The 25,090-nt window shown below is 35.7% G+C and overlaps 1 protein-coding gene across 1 annotated transcript in view; it reads left to right on the top strand.

The window, feature by feature from the left end:
• LOC136035403 (uncharacterized) overlaps positions 1 to 25,090 on the top strand; it is a gene marked incomplete at its 5' end in the record, with an annotated part of 100,094 nt that overhangs the window by 24,594 nt on the left and 50,410 nt on the right. Inside the window, 5 exon segments of the mRNA XM_065717184.1 lie at positions 3,878 to 4,069; positions 6,129 to 6,325; positions 8,184 to 8,436; positions 13,093 to 13,238; positions 20,115 to 20,242. Of these exon segments, the coding sequence (XP_065573256.1) occupies positions 3,878 to 4,069; positions 6,129 to 6,325; positions 8,184 to 8,436; positions 13,093 to 13,238; positions 20,115 to 20,242 (916 nt within the window).

Genomic DNA, 25,090 nt, shown 5'->3' with positions numbered 1-25,090 from the left:
TTAATATCATTCCGGTTAGACAAATTTTAGCTTTTCAATGTATACTTTTCCGTGTCCGTTATCTAAAGTATCTGCAACCAGATTGTTTTAAATCATTTTTTCAAGGCCCTCCCTCAGTCCGACCATGTAATAATCGTTGTCCTTTAAGTAGGCTTCCTCTTCCTTTCATTGTCTCCGAGCGGTCTAGATTTTCGCCTAAAAATGTTATTACAAATTATTGGAACACAAATGAATCTTTTTTTGATCAGAGTCTATCGCTATTAACATTAAAAACTAAAATCAAAGCTCTGCTAATTAGTAAATATTAATTTGTGAGTAGCTCCCGGCCCTTGAGCTATCGGATAAATATTGACAATAATTTTAATAAATGTTTTTCGGCATTTATTTTTTGGTGTGAGATAAAGTGAGAATTGTGATGACATCCGTTTCTTCTGTGTTTGTTTGTTTATACTGCTTGTATTGTCGCCCAGCTTTCGAGCCAGTCTCCCTGCCGGGGATGTTATGTAAATAGTTTTAAACATGTATAGTCAAAGAATAATAAAGAACTTGAACTTGAAACCTTAACATCAGCTAAGATATTAGCCTAGTTAATTGCAAAATTAAAAAAATTCTATGTTTCCTGTTTCGCCATATTTGCTCAGGTCAATTTTTCCCTGATATTTAAGGTGCTTTTACTTCCTAAAGCCTGTAAGTTCAAGATTAAATTCTCTTGTTTTAAAATTTTCAAAAGCGGAAATGAATACACCATCTGCATCTACAAATAGGACAGAAATGGAATCATTGAAGAATAAGGAGGTAGACATACAGTAAATGTAATTTCCTTAATGAAAAAGAAATCATTGAAAAAGTAACAAGATTAGTGCTTTTTATATTAATATTCGTGCTATAACTAGATAGATCAAGTCGGTTGTAATTTTGCTATGGAATTTGGCTGAGAGGGATCTGCACCAGGAATCATTTAATTGTTTTAGTTTTTATTTTCAGTATTTAATTAAAACTCCGATTCTGTTGTTTGTCATTGAAATGCATAATAAGCGCTGAAAGCATCCTATTCCTTACATTTTGGATTCACATGCTAATGCACAAATATAGGACTGCCTCTATCCACAGTACTATGCTGACTTGTCGCTATTTTCGTTTTCTAAATATTTCTTTTAACCAGCTCAAAAAAAGAATTGTCATAAATGTGACAAGAATCATGACTAAAATTAGTTTCATTTCAAACAACATCAGCGCTACTTGTGAGACATCTATCTCTGTATCAGCATGCTTTATGAAATGTCTGCTGAGAATAGGTTAAAGTAACCTTAAACAAAATATGTATATTTTTCTCAAAATTTAGAAATTTTGCGTGCACATTAAAGTAGTACCAACCCATTTTCAATTTCTATTGTTATCAGTTTTATCATGAAGCACTGGGAGACTTAGCTTTGCTTGTGAAGAGAATTACAGACATAATAACAAAATTCAATGTAACCTCGATCTTGAGATGTACATACCCCATACCCTGATTTACACAAGAGAAACTTTTGCGTAATTTTAATTCATTTTATTGACAAAGATACAAGGGGAAAGGTAGTTTTCAAACTCTAGGAGTTAATTTCCCGTTCCAATTGGTATCTCTGGCAATTTTAATTATTTAAGTTTTGTGCTGCAATGATGCAAAGATTTATATAGATTTTCTGGATATTCTTTGTCAAACAATACCAAACGGATAAGTTGATAGTTCTAACTTTAAATTTAACTATTAGGAATGCTATCAAATTTGAAATACGGTCGCTATTTAAACTTGGGAAATATGTCGCTAAATAGTATTACATAATCGGTAGTAATACTTTGACTAATCCTAAATCTTTACTTAGACAACACTATTGCGCTGCCTAAGATATTTGTTTCGGCCTCATTTGGCCTGCTGATATCAATGCTATTTATTTATATAAAATTGCAAACCCAAAAACAAATAAATTCAATAAGAAATCATAAAAAAATTCAATAAATCACGTAAATTAAAAGTTTATCACAACAAATTAAATCTTACAGAGTCAAAATCCATTCAAAATTACGAGTAAATGAACAGCGTGATACCGGGGCCAGTAGAGTAGAGAATGGTTCATTTATGAAATAGTTCATCCTGTGCTGGGCTTGGGTGTTGGGGGAAGGGGAGGGTGGATATTTACTGCGGCATTAGTTGTGAATCTGGCTGAAAAAAAGCCAAGCGTATATAACATTTACCTTCACCCACCCGAAAAATTTGTATATGCTATGCAATTGTCGTCTGCAGCAGCTCCTTTCTGACAATTTTAGTAAAAGCCAAGCTTCAGCACTTATATTTATGACTGTTTGATGTGTATTAGTTGTTTATAATGTATCGCATAATGTTTTTAATTTCACCTAGTAGTGTGTTTGTTAAATCTTCACTTTTCGTCACTACCTCTTGAATAGCACCTACTTGAACAGAAACCAATCTTGCCCCCCCAATAAAATATTGTAGCTACGCCCCTGAATGCCTGTATATTTCTTAATACCGAATACCATATATAAACAATGGGCAAAGCTCATAACTTGCAGCCATTCCCGGGGGGGAGGTCAAATTATAAAATTTGTCGACTCTGCTGAATAAGATGGCTATCTCAATATTTTGATCCGACAACTTTGGAATTAAAAGAGGCGTGGGAGGGGGACTAGGTACCCTCCAATATTTTTGGTAACTTAAAAAAGACATTAAAGTTTTGGATTTCCGATCAACTGAGCGCTCTTCCGATTTTCTAGGATCACTGGTTCGATACTATCAGCTTTGGGAAAAAAAAGCAACAAATAAACACCCACCCGTGATCTTACTTCTGGCAAAAAATGCAAAATTCCACATGTTTGCATATAGGAGCTTGAAACCTCAATGGTGGGCTGTCTGATACGCTGAATTTGATGGTGTGGTTTTCATTAAAATTACTTGATGTTTTGAGGGTGTTTCCCCCTTTTCCAAAATTGGGCAAATTTTCTCAGGCTCGTAACTTTCTATGGGTAGCATCAAGCTAGATGAATTTTACATATTTCGAATAAGCATGAAAATTCGATTCTTTTGATGTATCCATTGTTATCAAGACTCCGTTTTGTAGAGTTTCGATTACTATTGAGCCGTGTCACTCCTTGCTTATAGTTCTTTACCACGAATTGTTTGACCAAAAATACTAGAGGGCAACTAGAACCTCTTGCCACGCCCCCTTTTCCCCAAAAAAACATTTGATCAAGATTTTTAGATGGCCATTTGATTCAATATAGCTAAAAGGTCCAATAATTATGTCCCTGGGGATGACATAACCCCTTAAATCCCCTGGGAAAGGGCTTCAAGCTATACCATTTGCCCAACGTACATAAATCAATCAGTATATGTGGGGGGGCTGCCATTTTCTGAACACTAAAGGTTTGCAATGTTTCCAAAAATAATGCTAAATCAGGTTCAACGACCCTTATATTGAACAAGCCGTTCCTTAAGAATTGGGACAAAGGACAAAATTTAACGTAAAGAGTTGGGGCTTAAGAAAGGGGCAAGCCACCCCCTCTAATGTACAGAATAATCCAATTTTGTTTTTGAGTTTTAGTGTTGCTCTTTGCTTTCGTTTAAAATACTTTTTTTATTATTTGATTTAAGACCATGTTCCTTTGATGATGTTCAATTCAATTTCAAAGTGTGGGTTAAAAATAACTCATCATTATTCTTGTTAACAAAATTTTGCAAGTTAAATTTATTTATTTTAATAACAGATGTAATTTAAAAATAGGGAGCAACAACGAAATTAGGGTTCTTTACACTTTCCGTGTCCTATTTGCTACCTGAATGTTAAAAGAAGTAAAGAAAGTATAATAGTTTTGAGTTTTCCAGCTATGGACTCAATCCTTATCAGATTATTGAAAATTTGCCGCTGCTAGACACTTCGCACACCGATTTGATTCATTTTTGCCCAGACTATCTATCGCCTATAAACTGCTATCCTGGAAGATATCGTCGTCATGATGGCCTTTGTAATAACTTGGAACATCCCACATGGGGAGCACGATTCACCTCATTTAACAGGTAGGTCGTGAATGAAGTCAACTCCCTTGAATTTTGCACACTTTTCTTACATTAAGAAATACCTTACGAATATACCTTCTCTTCTACTTTTTGGGTAGGAAAATTCTTTCCTTTTCGTCTTACTTTCCCTTTTTTTGGTTTAAACTTGTCATTGTTCAAGTTAATTAAGAACAGGTCTCTCGCTTTTGCTAAATTGTCTGAAGATGAAAAAACTCAGTAAAGGTTATAAGTGTAAAACAATTTCAATGAAATAATCAGGCTTGATTGCTTTTGGATAAGTATTTGAACTAGGATGCGTTTCCGATTCCATCAATCATATTGCGTTAAGGACAGTGGCGTAATTTGGCCATAATCCTGGGGAGGGGGGGGGGGTAAAGTTGGAGCCAATTTTCCCAAATCAAGTGAAAGTGACCATGGAAAATGAAAATTAAGCCATATAGTACTTTAAGGACAGATATATACTAATGGAAACTGATCTTTTTCTCTGGCTGCTTGAATGATTCAGGCTTATCTTAGTTTTAAAAGGATCTTTTTGTAGAAACTAAATTTCCTAATGGGGGCAAACTGAGGTCTGGAGAGAGAATTCCCCCCTGCCCCAGAGGAACTTACACCCCTGGTTAAAACGCAAATTGTGGATTTTAAACGTCAAGAAATGATATTACCAGACATAAATTATGTTACGCGTGACTACACTTGGACGTAAGTCCTATTTGTAAGCTAAACATAAGAAATCATAATGCTTGTTTTTGTATTTTGTCAGAGTTTTCTAGTCGTTTTATTAATACCCAGATGACCCTGGTATGAATCTCCCGTTTGTCCGCGCAAATATTCTCTGGGGAGAGGGTGTGGCTCAACATTTTCTAGATGGTAGGAGGTTAAGTTCCTTTTGTTATAAAATAGAAATGTATTTGTGCACCTCCCTTCCAATATATTTTTGGCATCCTATGGGAAGGGGATATATGGCTCATTATTCCGTATTCCTATGCTTTTGTCAGCTCCTTCCCCTCCTCCAAAAAATGTAAAGGTGATGAGAGCTAAGCTGAAATATAGGACCACCTATCATTCTCGTCCCATCTTGTTGACAAAAATGCTACCCAAAAAATTACAGTCATCTAAAAAATTACAGCTAAACCATTTTGTTACTGTTAGCGAGAAAAACAGCAAAAATCCAACTAGAAATCATGCACATGGGCAAAAGACTGCAGGTTAACCGGTTATTCGTCCATTGAATTTGATTAATTAAAAAATGAACTATTTCTAACGAAAGTAAAGAGTGAAGAAACAAAATAAACTTACTGCTTCGCAGTAAATGCGACATATAAACAAACCCAAATTATCTCACATTTAGTATTTACCTATTGTTATAGAATTCTGAAAAACTAGTGCTTTACCGAAAACACAAAAACGAAGCAACACAATAAGACTTAGAGCAGAAAAATCCTTAAATAGCTTGCAAAAAATATAGACTCAATTATGAGGATCTCAATAGTCTTTTACTAGCTATAAACTCAAAAAAAAGGAATTATCTATAATTTTAATTCCCTATAAACTCAAGATAGTTTAGTTCTTAATCAGTCAAAATAAAGAAATATTTACGGGGTTATTTATTGTTATTATTATTAAATATTCAGTTGATTCTCATTAGCTCTTCCTATTTATCTTGAATATTGTGGGGATTTTAATTTATGTTATAATTTTTATTGATGCTTTGACAGATTAAAAAACACTGTTCAAAAGACATGTAGTTCTCAAGAAAACGCAAATGACGTAGTAACATTTACAAAGCTTTGAGGTGGAGAGGGCATTAGCCCTACTCCTTTTGGTAGCAGCTTATTTCTGTTTTAAGTTTAACTTGATTGTCCATTTTAATTTTCAATTGTTTTAGGATTTATCTTTATCAGTAACTCATATCCTTTTTTTTTCCTGTGACTATGAGGGGTTCAGATATTGTCTTGGAGTGATTTTGCCTTGACACTCTACAAGAGCTAAATTCAAATTAAGTTCATTTTCCTTATAGCAGATGTTTTTTGTTGCATTACTTAAGAGTACTTTTTTTTAGGATGTTACCACCGGTCTATGGAGATGGCATTAGTGAGCCTCGGTTAGGTTACGACGGTTATCCCTTGCCTAATCCCAGAAAAATATCTGCTCTGGTGCACAACGATGAGGTATACCATGATCACGCCGTAACTTTAATGGTTGTAGCCTGGGGACAATTTATGGACCACGATTTTACCCTACAAGGGACACCGCTTGGTAGGTGTACTCGGTATCATAAAGTATTATCATTTATACATAGTCTAAATGATCATAATTACGGTACAACGATTAGATATACCATGATCACGCCTTAACTTCAATGGTTGTAGCCTGGGTCAATTCATGGACCACGATTTTACCCTCCAAGGGACACGGCTTGGTAGGCGTACTCAGTATTATAAAGTACTATCATTTATACATAGTCTAAATGATCATAATTACGATAAAATAGAATTAGAACCTAAAATAGGTTAGAACCTAACCATTTAATTGTTTTAAATTTCTTAACATCATTTAATTCTTAAAATACCAACACAATATTTTACTATTATGCCGTCTGGCTACATCTTCCAGATATTCGGCAATTTTATCCATGTCCTTCACTTTGCACCTTCTCAACTCCTGTTTTAATGCTTTCTCTACTTTCCTTAGATTCCTCTTATTCTTATATAATCTACCACTCAAATACCTCTTTTACAAAGCCCTCCTCTTTTCTACCAAGTTTCAAGTGTTTTCACTAATATTCCTAGCTGCTTTTCCAGCTTTTCACCATCTGCTACTTCAGAAACTATTTTCCTAAAATTATTTCATCCATCTTCTACATTGTCAAATCAGACCCATCAATTTCATATTCAATCGTTCCAGGGAAATTTCTCTCAATATTTGTATCACCTAATTTTTGTGTTTCCTACCCTTGGGATAGGGGTTTCTGAACTCCTAAGAAGGGCAGTTCAAAATATCTCAATTCTTCAAGCAAAATGTCAATACGATATTTGTTTTTTAACATTGCAACATTTCAAGTTGCAATCTCCATATTATCTAAATTATCGAATTGTTATGGTCTCAGGAACAGCAATGGTTCTAAACAAGCGCAGAACAGGTACTATTTTACTTTCTAAAGTCTATACGAAGCGCTTGAATCGGCTTAGAACTATAGTCCCTGGACCTCTAGTATATGTAAGAATTGTTCATTCCTCAGCCTATCTAGGGCAGAACATTGTTTTTAACGCTTAGCGATGCTCTTTGATCAACAAACAGTCACAGTTCCGCACAAGCAATCTCTAAGCCTATTACAACCGACTCATCATATGTTCATGCATGCAAATATTATACTATATGGGGAGGCAGCCAATAATAGACAGTCTAGTTAAGAAGTGGGTTTATTGTCCGAAAAAAAACCCACCGAAACAAACAAAACCCAGAAAAATTACCTGTCAATTTAATTTACACTGGATTTGCAGTAAAAACATAGTAATTCCAATACTTTTTAGCCTTCTATTCAGTTTTAACTTTTCTTTTTAGGAAAAGTGACAATAATAGATGAATGTACCAAAAAAATGAGCTTGGAACATAAAGGCGTCAAGAAGTACAAGAAATAAAATAAATTCAGCGTAAAAATGACATTGCATGAGATCCCTGCCGGGGATGTTATGTGAATAGTCTTAAATATGTATAGTTAAAAATAATAAAGAACTTGAAATTGAACTTAAAGCTTTAGATTTAAAACACTTGAAGGACCTATTGGGAGGAATCGTCTATCATTAAAAATTGTTTCAGTTGAATGTATTTCCTCACTCTCTCATCCATTTCAATCATATCTCCGTATTTTTATTTTTCTTTATTTGAATTAACTCTTTGTTCGAACAAACTTAGCCAATAGGCGCTAAGTATACCGGTGTACCATGGGCAAGTAAGTCACTACATTACGTTTTGTTTGTATCAATATGCTTCTCCAACTGGTTTATGCGTTTGTTATTCCATAAATAAACTGTACAACAACTGAAAATATTTGCTATAGCCTTTTTATGCTAATATAAGTTTTAATTGGTGTACTTAAATCCACGTTTTTTTTTAGATCCAAATACGAAGAATGAATTCGAAGACTGCTGCCATAGGCCGTCTGATGCAAGAAGCCGTTACTGCATGAACCTTGAAATCCCCGCTGACGATCATTTTTACGGGAAATATGGTGTCACTTGCCAGGACTTTGTACGTGGTTTTCCAGGCGTTCCTCATGGATGTAGACTAGGAGCAAGAAGTCAGTTTAACCAACTAACGGCAACAATCGATGGAAATACGGTTTATGGAGTCAGTGAATCTGTTTCTAGGTATTTGATCCATATTATAAATAAAATATCATGGATGAAGACAAAAGAGGAAGGAGTATCCCCTAAAGAAATGTCTAAGCTCAATTACCCAACTGGCTTTGATATCTGACTTCCAAATTGTAATATTTGCCTATAATTTCCGATACACAAACTTTGAAATTCTCAAATCTCAATTTTGGTGAAAAATAAATTCTATTTTTGGGAATATTTACCAACAATATTTTGATTTCAGACTTCTATGTTGCAACAATATAATCAATTTCATAACACATGAAGTTTGGTTTTTAAAGGAAATAAGCGTGGAAATTAAACCTAAAGGCGAATTCTTCCTCCTTTCCTATCAACCCAAAAGGCATAATGCTTAACCGAGAAATAACCCTATCAAGTCTAGCCAGGTAAACTTTTTTTCTCCTACATAGGGTACACTCAACAGGCCAATTTCCTTTTTCCTAGCTAAATGCTAAGAAGTGGCCTGAAAGTACACTAAAATTAATGTTTATGTAGCCAAGTCTATTGTGAGACTGAAAATATAACATCAGCTGGATCCAGTATTTTTACTCGCTTCTTCTCGGAGATCCTGCCTTAAATTCTATAAGGCCAAAAAATACAATTCCAAAGGTCTAAACTCTATCGAAGACTTTGTTTCAGATTATCATGGCAACTATATTACCAGGGCTTTCACCCAGCTAGAAATAAATCCAATGTGGTTCTCTGAGTATGTCCTAACCGTTGCTGACTAGCCATCTTAAACTTTTCTTCTCGTGAAGTTTCATATCACTTGCATTTATCATTCTTATTTTGCTGTAGCAAACACACTTTCATATATTTCCAAAGAAAAAAAATAATTAAACTCTTTGCGGGAATACTTATTTATTCCATGGTTGAGTGGTGCAAATATGCATAAAATAAAATATCCTCACTACGCCTCTTTAGTAAATTTGCCGAAATTCAGCAAAAGGCTTTGTGCCGAAATTACATTATAGTCAATCATGTCGATAAAACAAAAACAAGGCTCATGAATTATTGACGTTCATCTTTTGCTTCAACGTTACACTTGCTCTACAAAAGAGTGGAATATAGAAACAGCAATAACTTAATATATAAAGTGAATATCAATACTATTTTGTTCCAAAGTATTTAGAATAGCCAATCAATGGTCCGCCCTCTTCTTGAGTATAATACTTCTGTTTGGTTTCCATTAAGTCTAACGGATGAGCATAGGATAGAAAAGGTTCAGAGAAGGGCCACTAGATTGGTCCCATACCTTCAGCGCCTTTCCTATCCGCAGAGACTTTCTTGGCTTCAACTCCTGTCGTTGAAGTTTTGTAGACGTCGCAATGACCTTGTAAATGTGTTTCGTATAATTAAAGGAGTGGATGATGTTGATCCAAATTTATTTTTTAAATTTAGCCATTATCAATCTACTCGTCAGCATGATTATAAATTATATCCCCCAAAACCACTGAAAAAATTGGTCAATTATCTTCCGTTAGTAGAGTTGCCGGACCATGGAATGGTTTGCCTTTGGAGGTTGCCGAGGCAGAGAGTGTTCGAAGTTTTAAGAGTACATTAGTAAATACGTCTTTTTATTTAGACGCTTTTGTTGTGTAGTGTCGTGTTATTTAGAAGTTTTTGCTGTTTAGTTTGTCGTTGCCAATTTACTTTAGATTAGTATTATGATTTTGTGTTTTTGTGTTTTTGCGACAAGCATTGATGCTTACCGCTATTCGTAATAATAAATAAATAAAATAAATAAATAAAATACAATGGAATATGTTTATACAAAAGCTGGAGCTAACATGAGCACATCATGACACAGAAAAAGAAGACACAAAACAAGGATGAAAAAACAAACAAACAAATAAATAGGAACAAAAAATAAAAGCAGCAAGTGCTGCTTTAAGGGCAATAAATTAAAATAAGTCACAAATAAAAATATTGAAATATTGATATATGTCAAGTGTCAGTTTACCGCGGTTAAAAGAGTGACCGCTTATACAAAATATATCAGAATATTAAAAACATAAATGGTGGGTACATTCAAAAACACTCCAGGCCAATACCTGAAATAAACTGCATGAAACCCTAAATATTTGTCAAGCTAATACTATAACATCGAGTAAAATAAGGGACAAAGGATTTGCAATATTTCTCAGCTGTAGAGGCTGGGTAATTCATTAACCGTGGACAATTCTTTTTGATTTGCCGGAGTCTAGTGACTGGTCCTTCAGTAGAGGGGCTCTCAAGGTCAGGTAATAGGCCACGATGAGTTGGGGAATTCAAACAATTTAGTCCAATTCGATACATCAGCTCATACCTACAACTATCAAGTGAATTCCACTTGATTTGTTTCATCATCATATGTTGCGTAGTTGCGTCCTATTATGATTTTTAAAGCTCTTTTTTGTATCATCTCAAGTCTATCTGTTTGATCTTTCGTCAAACCTGGATGCCAAGGTGGACATGCATATTTAAGAGAAGGTCTAACGTAGCTGAAGTATACAGACTATTATCGCGATATCTCAGTATAGGCTTATCACCATTTCTTTTTCTAACTGTATAACAGAAGTATACAGACTATTATCGCAATATCTCAGTATAGGCTTATCACAATTTCTTTTTCTAACTGTACCAAAATCCAAAAAATGCAATAGATCAATGTTTTGACTTAAAGTCATTCTGGTCTTTGGAAGTTTGAACGGCACGATATAATGAAAAGAAGCACAAAACAATTAAAGAATATTAATCAAAATACTGATTTTCTTCTTTAGTTATTTGTCCTTAAATTCCAGACTTTGACAGAAGTAAGTGATAAATTCAGTTAAATCCTGAGAAAGATAAGAACCCTTAAAACTATGGATTCTCAAGAATTGTGAATGATATCTTCCCAAAGTAAAAAAAAAATAAATCCAAAATTTCTGAATAAATCAGGCTAAGTGGAAGCACTTGCATGATCCCTGCATTTGGGGATGCAGGGATATGTAGGTTGCACGAGAAAGCACGGCCTTAGACGACTGGATGTAAACTAAATGGCTAGAAATGAACCATCTGGTGAGTAGGATAGTTCAATGAGGGCCATAGACCCCAGCATGTACGATTTTCCTTCGGACTTCTGTACTATAATAAAAACCTAAAATCAGCAGTCAAGGATACCAAAAAATATCCTTCATTGTCTGTATCAAACACTATTTCTGGAATGTATACTTAATGCGTGTTGATTTTAGAATTCTGTATTTAAGCATTGTTGCAACGTTGCAGCCAACAAGTTCTGAAATCTTTCAACACATTTTGGTGCAACTCAAGTACCATACATGAAATATGACTCAGTGCATTTTGATTTAGGATAGCCATACTGATTTCTTTATAGTTTATAATGATTAAATCCTATAATTGCTTCCTGACTAATCATGTTTCGAAAGAGGCACAACATATCTGTACGTTTGAAGTTATGTATATGCAGTAGAGCGAAGAACAGATTTGAGAGGTAACGGGTTCTGTAGCCTCATTTTTGGCCTCTAATCATGTAAATTGAAAATTCTTGCAAAGCTCTGATTTTGGAAAGGTGTAACAAGTCCGTCTTACTACAAAATGCATCGACGGAGTCTTTGCTTCAAATGGCTGCTTCCATAATGTTGGCCCATATCTTGGAGGACAACGATCCAATTCATCCAACTTTTCAATGAAAATTGAAAATTGGTTTAGGGGATATTGTTGGCATCCAAATCCTGGAAAATTATCATAACGATACAGAGTCCTCCACACTTGAGAATTGCATATTCTGGTTTGGTTTAAGTTAAATTCAAGTTATAGAATACAGTACATTGTAAAGAGAATACATTAGGAATATACTCCTAAAAATAAATTCTTTTTTTTTCTTTTGGAAGCGAGGGAATTGAATCAGGTCAAAGATAAAACTTCTCACCATGAATTCAATAACTGTCAATTAAACAGCCTATAATCCAGTTAGAGGTCCCACCGCTCCTTACTTTTATAAGAAAAAAAAACACTTTTTTGTTTAATGTCACAAAACACTAGCATTTACTTACATTGCGAAGATGCCACAATTAGTCCTATGGGCACTCAAGATAGATCCTAACTTAAAATGAAAGGTTTGTAAACGTTAAAGTGATGCTTGATTATTTTTTCCTTCTTTTCTTCTCTGTTTATTATAGTGCGGTTATTACGAATCAACAGAAGGTTATTTCGGTTTGACCTGTTTCCATTGATGAGATAGCAGGCCATTATGCCATCTTGGCCTAGTGATTAGGTTCTGCAGTACTCCTGGGAGCTCGTAAGTCCATATCCTTCTATGATCTTTTGAGCAACATACGCTTTGCGACAGCCTTTCTTGAGTTTAAATATTTTTGTCTTGTGTGCTTGAAAAAATAATTGCAATCAAAAAAGACGACGACATATCTACTACAATTATTTTTATCTAAGAGAAATATTCTAGAAATAAATCAAATATTAGTTTAAAACTTGGAATTGCTTGAAGTTGCGTATACAGTGTTGTTTGATACATTTTAATAACAAATGATCTAATAATAAGATGTATCTAATAATTTATTTCTAAACGGAAAATATTCTTATGGCTTCTTATGTTCTAGAACAGCTTTATATAATAGCATATATTTAAAAAAAAATGTCTTGTTTCAGGGGACTAAGAACAGGATACGGAGGTCTCCTAAAGATGAACAAATTTTTAAATAAATTCGGGCTAAAAGACCTTTTGCCCCCAAGGACTGAGAATGCTGATGAGGGGTGCGCCCGTCCTGATGAGAATTCTTTCTGTTTCCTTGCAGGTAAGGTTTTGTGTGAACAATTGATGCTTATCCTTATTTAAAACCCTCATATCATGGATTCTTGTTTACTGTGTTTTTTTGTTGTTTTTTTTTAGCGAGGATGTTCGTATCAAACCAGTGGTCCTCGAATATATTGAGAAGGCTAATTCTGATAAAAATTAAAAGTTCGAATGCCCTTTTTTTAGTGATCAATAAGATTTGAGAGCAATTAGCCCCCCTCACATGCCCCCTTTTCTCCAAGGTCGTCCGATAAAAATTTTGGGGTAACCCTTTTCTCCAGCATTGTTGTAAAATCCAATAACTATACTTCTTGGGACAGCATTACCCCCACAGTCCATAGGAAGATGCTTTAAGTTCTGAAATTTGCCCATAGCTTATTCATAGTATTTATGATTTTGAAGCATAAGGACATTTTTCGCCAGAGGGGATTTTCTACGGGGATAATTTTATACGAGGAAGAAACTTTCAGGGGCTGAAGTTTCTTTCTATTTCTCTTACTTTCTCTTTGCCGACTCAATTTTACATGTGGAGGTGTTCCGGGGGGATTTTCAGGCGGAAATTTAAACAGGGTTGTAATTTTATAGAGATTTTTTTTCGGGTGGGGGGGGGGAATTTTTAGTGGGAGAAATTCCTCTCGAGAAAGTTTTGCTTTAGTAATTTTCCACAGTGGGGAGGGATTTACGAGAAAAATTTCCACGGTGAGGAGATTTCCGGCATGATTTGGAAAAGATCAGGATCGAAGTCTTTTTCAAATGAAAGTATGATAAGGAGAGTTTTTCAGGCGGAATTTTTTCAAGCGGAAAATGGGATGGTGGGAGGACCTCAGTTGTGACTAGGGTTCATTCTTTGCTATATGATCCGGTGAATAGTGACGGTAGTATTACTTTCTCACTTACAACTGCATTCTGTTTCGCAGCTAAGTCGTCGACAAGTCAGGAATCACTTACACTGCTATCGGCTAAAATAGTTTTCCGATTTAATTTTACCCATTGGATATGATCACGTTCAGTACGAATAAATACATCGACAAGATAACGTCAGAAAAGTCACCCAACAAAATATAAAGCATTAAAACCTATCTGAGGCAGGACGGGTAGGTGGTTAAAAATCACCCTGAGTAGCTTGTGTTTGATGTGCAGCCAAATTTATTCTGTGGTGAATTCGCGGCATAATTGATGCCACTACGCTACTTTCAAGCTGTGATCATGTACTGTAGAAAGATTACTTCCCAAAAAAATTGATTTCAAAATACTCAATTTTGGTTACTACTGGGCGAGATTCACCCTAACGAGGATGCAGCTACCGCTGCAACCACGGTATTTCAGATTAGGGCTCTGAAATGAAAAGCCAGTCTAATGAGGAAATTTCTACTCTCACTAAATATTTATACACAATGCTCGTGGATCCCAGTTTGTTCTTTTGTCTTTTTTTTAGAAACAATAAAACATTATATATAGCTTTGTACCCAGTAATCTAGCAAGTACAATGGTAGATGCCTCCATTGATTAGATCACCTAAAGAATGACACTATGGAATGGAAACTGTAAATTGGAGGAGGAGGGTGATTCTGGAATACTTGTTTCAAATAAATTGCTCTAGGCACAAATTCTAAGGCGCCATTCCTAGCTTGAGAGGATATCATGAATCGACCAAAAATGATTAACAAAACAAGTTCATGTAGGTAAATTTTCACAACCGTTTCGGGTAAGATGAGGCATTTGACTACGTAAAATCAATTTTTTAACTTCAATTTTGAACTCGCCGCCACGAGGCGAGGAGAACACAGAGGTTGCTAGATTGTTTGGTCAAACGACCAAACAATCTAACAACCTCTTAATTTCGAGTTTTAGCCCAACCTGAATTCCAATTTGGGAGTCAGCACGCTTGATCTGATAGAAAAAGACAATTTAAAGTCCTAATATTTAAAGACACAAAAATCGATTTCCCCGTCCCTTATTTTCCCCCTTCAAGGGCGAATTTGGGACACTTGTGCCAGGGAGATTTGGTTTGATTTTTTCGCGTAAATAGCTGATTTTTGTAGCGTTTTAGTGCAAAAAAAAAAAATTCCATGACAATTTCGCCAAGGTTTGACTACCTTTTTCCGCATCGTTCATGCACCATAGATAGTAAGAATAACCTGAATTTAACGACCTATTTAAATAAAACTTCACGTAGACTTGTCTACTTTTATCACCTAAGTTAGACAAAGACCTTCTTGTAAATTTTTGTGTGTGTAAGTTATGAAAAAAACAAACTAAAAACCAACAAAGATTAATTAAAAAGTATTTTCTTGTGGATATAAAGGGTGAAGTTGAAATCTGAATCGGACAGAAATTATCGCTTCGCAGATCATGCAAGATATATCTACAAAACTTTCCCAAATAAACTAGATTGTTGTATTTTCTTGCATTTGTAACATAAAAAAAAAATACTTTACTGAAAATTAAAGTTCTTTTAACTGAAGTTCTTTTTAGACAAATATTATCAAACAGTTCGTGGTAACGAATTGTAGTAAGGAGCGACCCGGCTCAATAGTAACCAAAACACCAAAAACAGAATTTTGATACCAATAGATACATAAAAAAAAACACATATTATTGCTGATCTTAAATATATAAGTTTCACTAAGTTTACTTCTACCAATCAAAAGTTACAAGCCTGAGAAAATTTGCCTTATTCTAGAAAATAGGCGTAAACCCGCCCCTAAAAGTAATAATTTCTTAACAAAATCACAACAACAGATTCAGCGTATCAGAGAACCTTACAGCAGAAGTTTCAAGCTCCTATCTAAAAAAGTGGAATTTTGTATTTTTTGCCAGAAGACAAATCACGGATTCGTGTTTATTTGTTTTTTTTTTTTTCCAAGGGTGATCGTATCGACCCAGTGGTCCTAGAATGTCGCAAGACGGCTCATTATAACAGAAATCAAAAGTTCTAGTGCCCTTTTTTAGTGACCAAAAAAATCGGAGGGCACCTAGTCCACCTCTCACGCACATTTTTTCCTCCCACGGATCAAAATTTTGAGATAGTAATTCTGCTCAACTTAGTCGAAAACCTAATAACTATGTCTTTGGGGATGAATTAATTCACCACAGTTCCCGGGGGAGGGGCTGTAAGCTACAAACTTTGACCATTGTTTACATATAGTAATGGTTATTATGAAGTGTACAGATGTTTTCAGGAGGCATTTTTTTGCGTTGGGTGGGAGTGGGTTCGGGGTTCGGGGGTCACCTGGGAGGATTTTTCCATCGAGGAATTTATCATGAGGGAAGAGAATTTCCATAAAGGGGGTGCAGGATTTTTTTGCTTTATTTAATAAAAACAATGAGAAAATAAATAAAAAAAAAATCACCGGAAGTAATGATCAGCATTAAAACTTAAAACGAAAATAAAATATCATGTTTATAAGGGGGTTCGTCTCCTCCACAATACCTTGCTCTTTACTCTAAAGTATTCGTCAGTAATCTCAACTATTTATTCTATGGCCTTTGTCATCCAGGGGTCATTCTTAAAGATTTGGGATAAAATTCAAGCTTTAGTGTAAAGAGTGAGGCATGGACAAGGGGGCAAATCCCCTCATATACGTAATGAAAATATATCAATATAGAAGTTCGTTACGTAAGTTAATTCGTAAGGTACGTCAAAATAAAAAATCTAGTTGCATTTTTAAGTAGCCAAAAATTGGAGGGCAACTAGGCCTCCTCCCCCAACCCCTTTTTCTTATCAAAATCTTCCGATCAAAACCATACGAAAAAAAATATGCAAATTTGTTTTAATTATTCATGTGTGGTGAGCCAAAATCAAAATATGAATTAGTTCAAAAACGTTCAGAAATTAAATAAAAAAGAACAAGTTTTTTAACTGCAAGTATGGAGCGACATCAAAACTTAAAAGGAACAGAAATTATTCCGTATATGAAAGTGGTTCTCCCCTCCACAACGCCTCGCTCTTTACGCTAAAGTTTTTTTATTGTTTTAAAAGTAGAGTTGTGACAAAGAGTCAAACTTTAGCGTAAACAGCGAGCCGTTGCAGACGAGAGAACACCTTTCATATACGGAACAATTTGCGTTCGTTTAAAGTTTTAATGTCGCTCCTTACTTGGAGTTAAAAAAAACTTGTTTTTTTGTTTAATTGTACACTTAAGGCTATTGACATCATGGCAGGAAGAAGATTATTGAGAGCCTTATGCACTATTCTTTTATTTTCTGCAGGCTCTTCAGGGACTTTTCTGCTTCTAAAAGGACACCCTTTTCTGTATTGGTTTTGTTTTTCCAGTAGAGCGTGCTAGTTTTTAGAATTCTACAAATCTGTTGAAATAATACAAGTCAGTTAATCTTAACTATTTTGTAGATATTTGTTGCAAAAAACTGCAAAGCAATGATTTTTGTTCAAGTTCATTCAATAATTAGGTCTCTGCTCCAGGTTTCATATTACGCTTCCTCAATGCTCTTTTTTACCATGGATTCCTTGTGTGGTTGTTGGCTAAACTTGTGAGTCCTATTTCATTTTTAACCTAATAGCTATATATTGTTAACCCGAACACAGGGTTGATCTGGACATTCAAGTATGAACCCGTTATGGCTTAGCAAAAATTCTAAAAAAAAAATCAAGATAGGTGCACCATCTATTACCCTATTATTCTGATGGTTAGGATCTAAATATGTGCAGCCATTTTTATCCTATTATACCAAAAGTGCTTTTATTGCAAAAAATTTTTTCAAGGGTTTCTTTTTGAAATTTATAGTGTTCCAGGCTGCTGGATTTGCAACAGGATTTTTTCATGAAAAAGGTAGTTCATACAGGGAAAATTTTAGAATAGAGGATTGAGTGTCATTTATTTGATTGTTTTTTCATATTAATTTTTTTGTCGCGAAAGGACTAATGAGGTTGACCCGGATACGACAGTTGGGGTTGTTTCGGACATTTTTATGTCTGTCAGAACCAACATTGTCTCTAAAAGCTTGGTATTTTGGGTGGAGATAGACAGATGAATCCTTGACAATTAGTAATTTATACTTAGTAAAAAGGAAATATGTTTGCTTGTGATAATATCGCAGCTATAGCTGCAACCATGGTTCCTTGCTCTATTTCTTTTGTGCATGTATACTACACAGGAAACAGGTTTTGATTTTCTATTTGCTGGAACCTAGTAAAAGAGTGAACCACAATTTTTTCTAAGAACTTAGCATAATGTCAAGAACTCGTGTAGATGCCATGACCTCCATCACTACTTCCTTAGACTTTTTAAAGAAACCAAGCTTGTCAAAAGACTGATTCACTTCATTTTTAAAGAGAATAAGGATGTATCACTTATATTCCTCCGAAGTGACCAGCCATGCAAGAGTATGTTGCCTAAACCGTGTCGTTATAGAAACTTCTTTTTCGGGAAACTTTTGAGTATCAATCCATGTTTCAAAGGAAAGCAAACGCCTGACGGGAAATAATTGATGAGAGAGGAGCCCCAACCGTCCTGCCCCAATCTCAAGTTTTGGCTCCAGTGGTGTTGAAAAGGGTTTCATGCACTATATCAGCCAAACGTGGTGAATTATGATAAATGTCTGCTCTTGCCGTGCGTCTGGTACCACTATGCCTCCTGTGCCTATATTCCAACGAATCGAATATAAAGCTCGTATGCTATACGGTGGATCACCAGGAGTGCTAGGTCTTGCTAACCAAAGCAGATGGGTCAACGGCAACACCTTCCTTAAATCTGTCACGCATTTTGTGAAACATACGAAATCAGAAGAAATCTGCCCTATTGTTCTACGTCTAGATAACCACAACTCCAATAGCGAATTTCAACCTATGAAATAGAAGAGCTTATTTCACATGTTCCCTGGAAACATTTGGCCCAGTGAAGACTATGTCTGCTTTTCTTCCAATATGAATTTTCCCATTCAACACGAATATTTTCTTGGATCAACGTTCTTTGTCTTTAATAGCATCAGACAGAGCATTGATTATGGTACCTGAGAGCCCAAGTCTCTTGGCATCGTCGAAGCGTGGACAGTTAACAACATTATTGAAAGCATTGATAGTAAATATCTTAATCTCATTGACGTTTCAAGTGATAGCTTACTTCATTGTGGTGACGCGGAAGACATCCAGCCCTTTGATCCCAATTCCTATGTAGCAAAAGATTTTGTTCATATGAAGTTTATGCTTAGAAAGCGTTTTACAGAGATTTTTTATGTTACTCAAATAAAAAGTCTCTATTAAGGTGATTTCAGGTCTTCCGTCATGAGAAATAATGGACAGAAAGTCGTGTTTTTAAAGATTCCAGATAAGGAAGACGCCAGTGTGAAAGACGTGGTTAAGAAACCTCCTCGCCCACGAAACACGGGAGGCACATAAAGAGCCAACCTAGGATTAGCCTTTGATTACGATCTTAGCTCGTTAAGATTATAGTGGATCAGGTAGCATTTTAATGATTTATTGTCACTTTATATACCCGACGTCCTGTTTTTTTACTTTTGTAATTTCATACATATTTGGAAAAAAAGACCTCCAGATATAATATTTTAGCATGTTGTCTGAACAAATACTTGAGCCGTCCAGTCAAACCCGTTAGTAGGGATTGCTTCCCTTTTTTAAATATTAATTTTTTTTTTAATTTAAAAAAATTAAATTTCTAATTTTTTTTTTTTTTTTTTTTTATTTAAAAAAATGATCTTCTCCGTTTTTCGAAAAAAAAAATCTGACAGAAATTTCAAGGCTAGCATAAATAGATACGCATTTTCTAGTAAAGTCAGAACTACAGAAAACTAAAAGTTTAGAAAATAGGGTATTTCAAAAAATCGCGTCGGGGTCAACTCCAACCTCTCCTATTTCCGTTTATAGGTAAAATTGTATTTGATTAAAACCCTTTTTCTGCAGGGGAAATCCGAGTGAACGAACAGCTTATTCTGGCTTCAATTCACACCCTAATGGCACGTGAACATAATCGAATAGCTTATGAGTTGGCTTTAATAAATCCTCATTGGGATGATGATCAGATCTATCATGTAAGTCTAATTTAGAAAATAAAGCCATTATCTTTAGATAGGCAGATTTTCTTATCTTCCATCCATGATTCATTTTTTCTTTGTTGAGACATTAATCCATAAAATATATTTGGACTTATCAAAACGTCACGAATATTAATTCGTCTTTAAAGAATTAAATTTATCATTTGTTAATTTTTTTTTCGTAGCGAACTAGCAATGAAAATAGACCAATACTGACTTTCAATGTAATATTTGATGTATTTCATTGAAACATTTTAGGTTTATCTTGTGACTTTAGTTTACTCTTGAATATTCCACATAAACGTACTATTTCTACCTTTTTTTGTCGTGTTCTTAATTTTCTTCAGCCTTTTCTTTTACTTGAAATTATTTATATTTAGCAACATTCCCAGACATATTTATCAAATTGTGTTTATTCATTAATATGTGCTATTTTAGGCGAATTGTTGTGCGCTAAACGGACAGGCATTTCTGAAATTTGAAATTTTACAGGGGAATGGAAATAAAATTTCAAATATGCTTATGGAAGCAATTTTTTTGTAATTTTGTTTCGAAAAAACTTCTAAATTTCACAATATATAACTGAATAGCTTGGTTACATGTAGGTATTTACAGTGAGGGAAAATACGGCTTGACCTCGGGGAAATTGTCACAGATTTTTTTTTCCTCCAAAATGTTCAAAAAAGTTAGATTAATTACACAAAACAAAAAATATACCCGAATCCCCCTTAAGAAAGTGTTCCAAATTTGACCTTGAAGGGAGGGGGTCGATTTTTGTGTTTATTATATTTTCAAGCTTAAATAGTCGTTTCCTATCAAATCAAGGAATCACAAATCCAAATCCTACGTCACAAATCTTGTTTTCCGTATCAGGTATCAATTTTCACCTTCATGGAAAGGGGGAGGAGTTAAGTAAGCAGATCGTTGTTTGACAGATGTCTTTGGCTTAAGGATCAGATCATTATTTGACGGATTCCGCTGGCAAAAGGATCACTTTATATCAAATAAAGTACTGAATCGCCAAATATAAGGTCAAAAGCAGTTTTTCGCTAATTATCTGATTTCCACTTCTAAGGGGCCTATAATATGTGGGGTTGCTAAGTATAGCATCTTGAAAAACACTTTTTGAATCGAGATCAAAAATTAAACAGGAACGTTTAGAACTCGGGTAAATTAAACACAAGTATGTTTTGATTTTCAAGCACAATAATAAGCTAATTCTTCTTCTTGCTCGTCTTCGTTATCATTCTCACCCTGTCTTGCTGCAGCGTTAGCACATAACTCCCCCTTACAATCCCCGCAGTCAAAGTTGCAGGGCAAACCGTTCTGAAGGGAGCCGCATATGAGAGACTTGAACCAACTGGTGCAATGGCACCACAGTACCTTCAGTAGATTTTCCGGTGCCGGTAAAGCATCTGTCATATCGGGAAGATACATTTTTCCTTACGAAGAGAGGCACCAGCCCCACTCTTCGGGCCTTAGCGAAATGGGCGTTTCTTGGAAGTTCAGTATTTACAAATAGTACCTATAAAAGTAGCATTTTACAATAGCCAAAATCGGGGGAAGCCGCTCTGCTTGAACGAAAGCATCTGCACTTCCAACCTGCCTTGTAAATGCCCATACTCAAACATCATTCAGGGTCTTTCCATTATTTTTCCCTTTCTCTATGGGGAGCAAAGCTTTCTCTCCAGCTTGGATGATCTCCTTGTGGTTGGATCCTGGTGTCACGGAGATCTTGTAAGCCTCCTTGAAAATCCCATCTTTAAGTGGCAAGGAAACCACTGCTGGATTCCCTAAGCCGTAAACTCTAGATGTTGTGTCACAGCTAGACATTGCGTGGCAAAAGAGCAGATTTTATGCTCTTTCGGTTCCTAGTTTGTTCTTGATCCTCTATGACGTACACTCGTTGGTTATTTTCGTGCCTGTCTCTCTGGATAAGGATATCACATGCATCAAGCTTAGCATAGTGCAGCAGAAGGACTAATAGTTCGGTATCATTCCCAATGAAAGTTGTCGACAAAGTTTCAGTGCAACTGACTGGACTGATTGCAGTGCAACTAAACTGACTGTACAATTAAGTCATCGATAACATGCTTAGCATGTAGAACTTCATAATATTAGTTCGCCAGCCTCTTAGTAAGCATGCCGGGTGCAACTTATCGTCGTTGGTGTATCAACGTAAGAGTCAAAAACTACCACTGCCTTGCCGAAAGGTCTTTGATAATCTGCGTAGGATCCTGTCACCGCAGAGTAAATGAATCCGGCAGCCCACGAGAGTTTTTGGACTAACCAGCCATCGTCCTAAACTCTCTGGGAAGTTGACAGTGTCAGATGACCATCGAGCTACCCTTATTATTCATCAATACATTTGTTAGAGGGGCTTTGTCAGCTGTCCTCATCACCTCGAATGAACGAAAGAGCAATGGTGGAAAAGTAAATAGTTCTAAAAACAGAACTTTGGTAAAATCATAGCCACTGATGCTCGCCACTGTGACTAGATGCTGGAAGATTAGAGCTGTGTAGGCCATTTCTCTCTCGGTATCTATCACCACGGATAACTTCTAAGCCATAGTTAGTTCTAAGCCATCTTCCTCCTTTCCCTTGAAAACATATTTTTAATGTCTTTCGCTTCCATTTCTTTCAGAATCGTTTCTCTCATAGATTTGGTAATTTCCTCTTTTATGGATGATTTAGAGCAGTAACCACGTTCAACAGCTTTGAATCCCACCTGAAGGGTTCTGGTGCTCAATGTATCAAACTATCTTTTCAATGTCCGCCAGTTCTTTAGCCCTCCTTAAAGATATCATTTCTGTGCGATTTTCAATTGTCAACTCCGCTTGACCAGTCAGGTTCTTCATGCGTTTGTTAATGGGAATCAAAGTAAGCGTAGCAGATGTCCATATTGTCCGCTACAATTTAGTCATACCTTTACCTCTCATCAGACCACCACTCGTTTTCATACTTCTCAGTAACGTTGGGCCGATCATCTAATCATGAGAAAGTGCCTACCGGTAGTTGTCAGTTCCCCAAACGAAAAGGTATTCCTGTGACGCTAGGGACTGCTTTGGGCTCAACTAAAAAATCGACTACAGAGGCAGCCAAGTAGATTTTGTGTAAAGATTGTAGCCGAAAGCAGAAGAGTAAAGAAAAATTTCTAACAACGCCTGTAGATAAAGCTCAAGGTTGCCATTTTATCCAACTCTCAGGGTCTTTCCGAATATTCCAAGTAGATCCAAATACTGAAACCAAAGACGGGCGGTTCTAGACTCGGATAATCCTTCTTCTACGCTATGAACTATTTAATAGAAAAGCTCTACTGATTCTGACACCTGCGCTTTGTCGATGGTATTTCATTCAAGGAGCAACTCGTATGCCTGTTTTGCCATTTCAAGGGGTTCTGGTAACACGTCATTGCCTTCAAACAGTCTGCTACACAGTTTGGATGATAAAAGGTTCGCATAAAGGGCTACCTCTAACAGACTATGGACTCGGACAGCACGAGCGACAGCATTGCCTTGTAACATGCTACGCCCTGTGTTAGGTGCTTACGATTGACTTATGATTTCCAGAAGTCCTGAATCAGCCATAACGAAGCTAATGGCTCCTAGGAAACTCACGCGTGTGTAAAATCCACCTAGAACAAACAAAAGCATTTCTTGAAGCACTTGTTGCAGGTTCTGCATCGACGGTATACTTTGCCTTCCAGTAAAGCAGTTGGTCAAAGGCAATCGCAAGTACTATGCTCGATGGCCCCACTGATTGGGTCACCTAAAGAATTGCAATAGGGAATGGAAATTCGCATACTGGAAGAGGCGATTCTGGAGCCCTGGTGTAAAATAAACTGTTCGAGACTCGTATTCTAAAGCGTCATTCTTAGCTTGATAGGAAATGGTAAATCCACCAAAAATGATTAAAATAACAAGATAATGCAGGTCAACTTATTGAACTCTTTTAGGTAAGATGAAGTACTTGACGACTTAAAATTAGATTACTAGCCTCATTTTCGAATTTACCACCATTGATTTCATAGGAAACGATCAAACAATTCCAACAGCCGGTTAATTTCGAGTTTTAGCAAATTTGAGACACTTGTGCAACGAGGATTCAGTTTGATTTTTCTTGCGTGATTAAGCTGATTTCTTCTGAAAATTTTGGTGTAAAAAAGATTCTGTGACGGTCTCCCCGAGATTTGACAATTTTTTCCTGTATCTTTCCTCCTATCTGTATCTTTCCTATGCATCGTTCTTCATAAATAAAGTATTTGACGATTTCTTGAATTTGAAGGTATTAACACAGCTTTTCTCAGCCATTGCTGGTCTTCCTCGTCCTTTTTGAAGTTAATATGCATCTTCAAATCCAACTAGTACAAATGAAGAAATCTAAGAATATAATAACTATGTTTTAAAAGTTTAATGAGCCCACTCAGCTTAAATATCATTAAAGTATCCTGCAAGGCGAAGGATTAGAAAATGTACACCCTGGTTAGGTTTCGTATATACAAAAAAGTTACTGGCTGCTACAAAAGGCTTAACCATTTTGTGGCTTCTGAAAAAAAAATTGGGTTGTTTGAAGAAATTGGGATGAAAAAAAAAATCGACGGTGTATCAGCTTCGTACGACTTTTCGCTACGAGTTTGGTGTAGTATAACTAGTAGGAGAAAAATAAGTTTTGACCAGGAAAAAATTGGTACAGAAATGGTTTCTTCACCATCCGGACCGGAAAAAAATGCTTAACAACATATCAAAAATCTAAATCTCTAGCTCGATGCAAAATTGTTTTTTTTTAATGTTTTTTTATTTATTTTCTCAAAAACCGGGAAAAAAATTAAAAACGTAAACTATAATG

Source organism: Artemia franciscana, chromosome 14, assembly GCF_032884065.1.
Source record: "Artemia franciscana chromosome 14, ASM3288406v1, whole genome shotgun sequence".
Classification (NCBI taxonomy): Eukaryota; Metazoa; Arthropoda; class Branchiopoda; order Anostraca; family Artemiidae; genus Artemia; species Artemia franciscana.
Note: the sequence above shows the minus strand (reverse complement) of the source record. Positions and strands in the feature narration are given on the sequence as shown.